General features: G+C 34.3%; 1 protein-coding gene across 1 annotated transcript; it reads right to left on the bottom strand.

The window, feature by feature from the left end:
• Positions 1–1,427: 1,427 nt before the first annotated feature.
• Positions 1,428–2,711, bottom strand: LOC131630019 (heat shock 70 kDa protein 4-like). The gene is made up of 2 exons (XM_058900813.1): positions 2,510–2,711; positions 1,428–2,428 (listed from the first exon to the last, which is right to left on the bottom strand). Exons 1-2 carry the CDS (start codon positions 2,709–2,711, stop codon positions 1,428–1,430), a joined length of 1,203 nt encoding a protein of 400 aa, XP_058756796.1.
• Between the last annotated feature and the right edge of the window lie 5,723 nt (positions 2,712–8,434).

Raw genomic sequence — 8,434 nt, 5'->3', positions numbered from 1 at the left:
GTGATATTCTCACTTCTAGTTACGATGTAGCCCCTACCTCTTTCATCCACAACAGGAGACTTGGTTGCCTTAGATCAACATCACCTTAGTGGAGAGGGGCATCCCTTTAGGATATAGAGTTGGTGACACTTCTGACTGGTTCAGGGATGGACTTTCTCTAAAAGTCGACGATGGTCTCCTAACTTCCTTTTGAGATGATATTTGGGTTGTGGACTCTCCTCTTCGTCTTAGATTCCCTAGACTTTTCTCGATTTTTGACCAAATTTTGAATTTTGTGGGGGAGGTTGGTAGATGGGAAGGAAAGTTCGACTTGGGATCTCAAAAGGAGGAGACCTTTTATTTTTTTATTATGAGTTGACCCTTTTTACTGATTTCCAATATGTGATTAGTGGCTTCACCTCCTCTGTTGAGAGGGATGTGTGGAGATGGCGTGAGTCGGGTGATGGGGTTTATTCTGTGTCTTCTACTTACTCTCGTCTTCTAGCACATATTTTCCCCCAGGTTGTCAGGTCCCTACAATAGATTCAGTTCTTCCGACCATTTGGTGTAGTTGGGCTCCTTCTAAAAACATGGTTTTCTCTTAGCAGAGTCTTCAGGATTGTATTGCTACCAGAGTTAACTTACTGAAGAGGGGCGTCCCTCTAACCTTTTGGACTTTTTCCTGTCCTTTTTTCTCGTTCTACGTGAAGTCATCCTCCCATCTATTTGTGACATGTGAGATTGCATTCTTTGTTTGGTATATGATCTTTAGGTGGTTAGGGTGGTCTACTGTTTTGTCTAGTGATATCTTGACCCTTTTTCAGATGTTTATCTCGTCGGTCTGGCGTTCCTAGGACTAGGGGGATTTAGAATGGTTTGGCATGTCGTGGTTTGGTTGATTTGGAAATCTCGAAATAATTTAGTTTTTTTCTAGATCTTCGGTGCCTAAAGACGGGGAGACATGAGCATCTTTTTGGCGTGGAAATGGTATACAGGTAGGTCAGTGGATAACTCACGTGTCTTCTTGGCTGGTAGAAGAACCCTATCTTGTTTCCAAGTTTATAAGGGGTGAGTGATTTTGACCTCCCTTGGATGTGTTCTTGTTGGTTTCTTTTGTGGTTTTGATTTTCGTTCTGGTGTCCTTGTATTGGATAGTTCTAACCTTGTCTAATGGTGGTTTTTCGGGATGTTTATTTTGTAGTATTGTTTTGAGCTTGGGCGGGGTTGATTTTAGCTACTTGTTTTTCTTTGTTCTTGTTGGTGTTGATAGGAAGGACTAGAGCAGTATCAGGAAGCGAGACATTGAACAAACCAGGAACGTTAACTGTAATTCCAACCCCGTCTTGAAAATCAATCATGATCTTAGAATTGTTATCTTCAATTGTAACATTCACTTTTTTATCAGTCACTACATTTCTTGGTATTCGCTCTTGTTCCGGTTCTACAAGCTACAACCTTGTAAGATACTGATGCACTTCTTTTGGAACATTTTTAAGTCCTCCACTTAACAAAGCAGCTTGAATAGCTGCACCACATGCAACAACTTCATCGGGATCGATTATATCAAAAACATGCTTCCCTTTTTTGAAAAAGTTCTGCAATAGCTGCTGAATTTTGGGAATACTTGAAGAGCCACCCACTAGAACAACTTCATCAACACTGCTGTTGTTTATCTTCGCATCAGAAAGACAGGTCTTAACTATATCCATAAAATTATCAAAGAGGTCTATGTTTAGTTGCTCAAACATAGCAGCCGTTATTGATGAACGGAAATCAACTCCATCATTCATAGCTTCTACGAAAATAGTCATACTAAAATAAAAAGAAAGCGTGTTTTTGGCCCTCTCACACGCATTTCTCAACCTCCTAAGCCCTCTTGAGTTCCTACTAATATCTATTTTGTGATTTATCTTGAACTCTTTCACAAAGTGGTTCACCATTCTATCAATAAAATCTTCACCTCCAAATTGAGTCTTGGTCGCCGCCTTTATTTCAAACTTGTCATCCTTGAATGTGACGAGAGACACATCAAAAGTTCCACCACCGAGATCAACTATGAGAATATTTCTATTTTCAGCCCAAGTTGCTCTCTTATGAAGACCATATGAAAGAGCAGCAGCAGTTGGTTCATTGATTATTCTCATTACATTGAGGCCAGCAATGATAGCAGCATCTTTGACGGCTTTTAGCTGAGAATCGTTGAAATATGCAGGCACTGTAATCACTGCATTTTTTACCGGTGACTTCAAAAATGCCTCTGCAATATCCATCATCTTTTTGAATATCAAAGATGATATTTCTTCCGGAGAAAGGTGTTTTTCCTTACCTTTGTAATTAACACGAATCATGGGTTTGTCATTTTTACTAGAAATGACCCCAAATGGCCACGACAGTAGATTGTTCTGAATTATAGGATCGCTATATTTTCTTCCAATAAACTTCTTTACATCTGCAAAATTCAAAATGTTGATGTTTAAATTTTACCTATATAAATAAATAATAACCGAAAAATGATAATAGTATAAGTTACCAAATACAGTGTTTGATAGATTAGAGGCTGCTTGATTTTTGGCAGAATCACCAATCAACCTTCTATCATCAGTGAAAGCAACAAAAGAAGCTTCATTATAGATTATCTCAACTCTGTTGCATTGCTCGTTCCACACAGCAACACGTGAGTAGGTTGTACCAAGGTCAATTCCAATTGCATGTCCCGCAAATTTTCTGGCCATTCTCTCTGGATATTTGATAGGAAGCAATTCCTATCAAGATTTTAAACTAGGGTTTAAACTAAGAAAGGGGAAGAACAATAAAAGAGACAAGTAAATAAACTAATAAAATAATGACTTTTTCATTTCTTTGATTGCTTTTCAAGTGTCAAAGACAATTCATATATATATATAATAATACTAATGGATAATAAACTAAAGGCCCAATACTAATTAAAGCCCAATAATAATAATACTAATAATAATACTAATAAATAATACTATAAGTATTATTAGCCCCTCTATCATTGCACAACTCTTCTCTAGATCTGTTAGAAATTTCATGAGTTTCGGTTATATATTGTTTTAGAGTTTCTACTTGTGAATAGAAATCTTGAGGTGAAGGTGTTGAAATATGGTTAGGTGATGAAGGTGTTGTATGTGTGACAATGGACTCATAAGGATAAGAGAAGGTGAAGGGTGGTTGTTGATGTGGATCAGAAATGATGTGGTGTTGTTGGTATGGAATGAAGGTTGAAAATGGAGGATTTATGGATGGATAATAATATGGAGGATATTGGTTTCCGGATGGAAGAATGAAGGTGTTGTGTTGTTGTTGGTATGGAATATAGCAAGAATATGCCATAGAAGAGGTTGAGTGCAAGAATGAAAGCACCAATGTTAGGATGCTAATTTAATTAGAACCCTAACAAGCTAAGGAAAACTAAGAGAAATAAAAGAGACAAATAAAATAAACTAATAAAATAAAGACTTTTTCATTTCTTTGATTACTTTTCAAGTGTCAAAGACAATACATATATATAATAATACTAATGGATAATAAACTAAAGGCCTAATACTAATTAAAGCCCAATAATAATAATACTAATAATAATACTAATAAATAATACTATAAGTATTATTAGCCCCTCTATCAATATGGTATTTGACTTTGGAAGAGAAAGAGAATATGGTTATGGTATTGAGAATTTAGGGTTCGCTTTTATAATTGGGATTATGGAATACGAAAGTTATTTGAATCTGACAGTGTTAATCTTTGTGCATGTATGTATCTTGAATAGGGATGGCAAAAAAAACCATACCCACGGATACCCACGGATAAAATCCGTCACGGGCACGGGTTGGATAGCTTAACGGATATCCATGGGTATTATAAACGGATATTTAGTAACCCGTTTACTTACGGGTACAGATACGAATTTGATGGTATCCATACCCGCGGGTATCCATATCCGTTAATAGTGATTAAAATTACTTAAATATCCTTTTAAAATTAGTATACTTGAATATCTTTTCAATATCAATTAGTATACTTAAATATTCTTTTAACATTTTGTCACATTCTACATCAATATTCATTATAAGATATTTTTCAATTTAATATAGTAAATGTATAACACATACTTTTCTATTAATAAAAAGATAAATTTTTATTTAATATATAAAAAATTAGTAAATTTCAATCAAAAAAGTATCCATGGATATCCGTAAATACCCGCGGATATTTAAAATATCACGGATACCCACCCGGCAGATATCCACACGGGTATGAGGCGGATATGGATATCATTTTTATTAAACGGATGGGTTGCGGGAGACTAGTATCCGTGCCCATGGATATCCATTGTCATCCCTAATCTTGAAACCATAAACTGAATTTATTTAAATTTTTTTATCAAAAAGCACGATCATAATTGTTTACTGACTTTTCAATACTCTCCTCATACTATTACAATACTAGTACAGTAGAAACTCTTTAAATTAATAATGTCAGGACCGGAGAAATTTATTAATTTAGAGAGTTATTAATTTATCGATAAATTAATAATTATTAATTTAAAGAGTTTTTAAGTAATCATACTGTACATGTCAAACAAAAAGGCAAATTAGTCTATGCCTTTTAGAATTACGTTGCAGCGAACCTTGGAAGTCAACGTAAATTAGTAAATTAGTAACTGCTGTGTTCATATGCATTGGAAATCAATAATGACTTTTGAAGTATAATAGATGTAAACAAAAGGAACAAATAAATGTGTTCAATGTATTCTTAAAGGAAAACAAACAACTATTGAATCATATTTCAATATAGTGTAATATATTTTTTCCAGTTTCTATAAATTATTAATTTATGATTTTCTTGGGACCGAAAATTATAAAGGGATCTCCCAAAAAATTATCTTATTATTTTATCGATTTTTTCAATTTTTTACATTGGCCCAAGTCGGAACTGGACAAATTTATTATTTTAGAGAGTTTATTAATTTACCGAGTATTAATATAAAGAGTTTCTACTGTAGTTACATAAGGCATTATCAAATTATCAAATATTATAAAAATACATGCAGAAAAATTAAAAGCACTTTGTAACCAAAGAAAAAGCAGTTAAAAGAGAGACCCACGTCACCATGTTTGCTCTTTACTGCAAGGGAGTGGGACGATGTGTGTGTTGCAGTTAATTGGTGATATAAGTTTCTTTGCTTTTTTATAAATTTATAAAATAAAATAAAAACAGAACATCATCTCAACCTTGAAGTAGATCAACGGATCTATGATAACCCCTAAACTCGGATACAAATTTCAAATATTTTGGACTTTTTTACATGAGCTTTAACTCCTTATTTTTATTTAGACTCCAAATTTTATTTTAAGTAAAATCAATTAAATCACAATCTTCAAATATGTCTGTTTTTTTCTTTCTAGAGTAAGTATCAATACCTTACAAGATAATGGCGTTATTTGTCAATCGCCCAATTTGATTTAATTTTTTCAATAGTTTCTTTTTTTTTTTACTTGGTGAGTGAATGTATGATAATGAGCATCAATAGGTTAAGGGAAAATTACACTCATCTCTTCCATTGAATTTTATTAAAATTGGACCGACACACTTTCTAATTTTCCTGACAATCAAAGTTCATAAATATAGTCTTAGATTAATTATATTATGGTCATTCAAGATGGAGGATGATGAAACAGTTGAGACTATGTTCTCAAGGTATCAAATCTTATGCGGCATTGTTGTACCCCGAAATTTTCAAATTCCACGTAACCTTCAACAACTTAAGCGTATGCGGCATTGTTGTACCCCAAAATATGCTCTCGTACATTTGCAAATGTCTTATTATTTCGAATAAGTAACGTAGCACATTTGGTAAGGATTTGAGGTTAAAAGGTACAGGAGCGAGAGGTCCCGAGCTCGAATCTCACTTCTAACATTTCTCCTTTTTTATTTGTTTTCTAATTTTAATTCTAACTTTATTTCCATTATTCAAAAATCATAAAAATTGCATTTTTTTATTATTTTAATTTTATTTTTGCACTAATTAAATAGGCATTTTTTAAAATAGTCAATTTTCACTTTTATGTATTTTTTAGTCAAAAAATCACCAAAAATTATAAAATATTCAAAAAATCCAAAAAAAAGAAGTTTTTAATTCTAATTTTCGTTTTTAATTTTAATTTTTTTAAAATATTAATTTTCAATTGTAATTTATTAATTCATGCATTTTATTTTTAGTAAAATCAATTAAATCACAATGTTAAAATATGTCTTTTTTTTTCCAGAGTATACATACCAATACCTTACAAGATAATGGCGCTATTTGTCAATCATCCAAATTTATTTTTTCAATAGTTTTATTTTTTTTCTTGGTGAGTGAAAGTATGATCAATGAGTATTAGGGGTGGGAATAGGTTGGGCCGAGTTAGGCTTTACCAAGCCTGAGTCTGACCTACTAAAAATTTTAAAGCCTAAGTCTGACTTGTAGCCTATCATAGGTTTAGTTTTTGGCCTGTAGCCTTTCAAGACCTGATTGTCCTATTAACCTACTTAAAAGCCTATTTCATTTAAACATTTGTAAATAAGTCATTCAACTCACTTTATATAGACTAGCAATTTTTTTTCCAATAAGTAATGGTATTAATCACAAAAGAGATACAGACAAATTAATTACCTCTTTATACAAGATAGAGGTAAAATGTTCCAAATACGGAAGTTACAGAATATAGAAGAAACGTTAACTAAACGGAACCATTTCCAAGAAGCTAATACAATAGCGCTATAACAATCATCAAAGTTGAAGATATTTCCTCTAAAGAGAATTTCATTCCTCATCATCCAAATATTCAACACAACCGCTAACCATATCGCTCCTATAGTTAATCTTTCCTCTACACCCTTAATTTTCTTCGGGGCGGTAATGAAAGAGGATAAATTCTCAGTAGATAGCTTGCACAAGTCACCAAGCCACACTCCTACTCTATTCCAAATCTTTCTTGTAACATGACACGTTTCAAATAAATGTTTGGTATTCTCCTCTTCTCAAAAACAAAAGATACAACAACAATCCCGATCGTCTTCCAATATCCTTCTCTTTTTTAGTTAATCTCTCGTTGGAAGTCTCTCCAAAACCAATCTCCACGCAAATATTTTCACTTTTGAGGGAGCTTTGATTTCCCACATTAACTGCAGCCTCTTTCATTCAAGGTTCCCCACCATGTTCTCATTATCTCCTTTCCTAATGACACAAGCAAAATCTTTGACCGTGAATTCTTCTTGAGCGTAATCCACCCACACGAATTCATCTTTTTCCTCCTGCACTGGATGGAATGGAAACAACATATCTGCCATGTTCTGAACCAGGAACGCTTCGTCTTCATCAATGTCGGATAGCCAGCATTCGATATCCCAGTGTCATGTTGCATTATCCCAATGGCCAGCATCGGCTACTGACATGAAGGGATTAATGGCCTTAGCGTACAGTTCCGGAAAAGCCTCGGAAAGCGATTGATTTTCAAACCATCTGCTGAACCAAAAGGAAGTTTTGGTACCATTTTTACCTTGCACAAAAACATGTCAAAAGCTGAAATACCTCTAGAGGTTGCACAATCATTGATCAACATTAAGTCGTGCCACCACATTGAGTCTTTTTTGTTCAGCACATTGCCGTCGTTCCCAAACATTTTAACCTCGAGATTGTTATATCTAAACTGCAGAATGTTTTTCAAAAAAAGTATTATCTTCCGTCAAAATTCTCCATTTCCACTTCATGAGGAGAGAAATATTCATGGTTTCGATGTCTCTAATTCCAAAGCCGCCGTCTTCTTTTGCCTTGCATACATTTTTCCATCTAACTCAGTTGACACCTCTTTCTTCTTTCACTCCTTTCCACAAAAATTTCCTCTGAATACTCTTTATGTCGTTGATTACCTTGTTTGGCGCTCGATAGAATGATAAAGTGTACAACGGTATCGCATTCAAAACAGGGTTCATCAAGACTACCATCCCCCCTATCGATAGGAACCGGCCACTCTAGTTCTGCTGTCTACTCTTATGTTCTGAACCACATACTTCCACATTACGGTCTTTCTCGGGCTGTCACCTACCATAACTCCAAGAAATTTGAAAGGAATTGATCCCACCCCACAAGAGAGGAAAGTGGAAATATTAAGCATAAATGACTCAGTTAGGTTAATACCGTAGATGTTGCTCTTACGAAAATTGATTTTAAGACCAGACATAAGTTCAAATCCCTGGAGAATAGTCTTCAAGCTCCAAAGATTTTGTTGATCATCTTCACCAAAAAAATTTGTATCGTCTGCAAATTGTAATATGTCAACTGAGTTGTTGTCCCCTATTGAAAGCCCTTGTAGTATCCCAGTTCCACTGCTTTCTCCATAAGACGCGTTAAGCCTTCCATTGCAATGACAAACAGAAAAGGAGAAAGTGG

The sequence above is a fragment of the Vicia villosa genome, unplaced genomic scaffold (genome assembly GCF_029867415.1).
Source record: "Vicia villosa cultivar HV-30 ecotype Madison, WI unplaced genomic scaffold, Vvil1.0 ctg.000637F_1_1, whole genome shotgun sequence".
In the NCBI taxonomy this organism is placed as follows: domain Eukaryota; kingdom Viridiplantae; phylum Streptophyta; class Magnoliopsida; order Fabales; family Fabaceae; genus Vicia; species Vicia villosa.
This window is presented reverse-complemented; position numbering and strand designations above follow the sequence as displayed.

Coding starts and splice junctions, on each gene's coding strand:
- LOC131630019 (XM_058900813.1), bottom strand. CDS start 2,711: ATGGCCAGAAAATTTGCGGGACATGCAATTGGAATTGACCTTGGTACA. Junction 2,429..2,509: donor TCTATCAAACACTGTATTTG/GTAACTTATACT, acceptor TGAATTTTGCAG/ATGTAAAGAAGTTTATTGGA.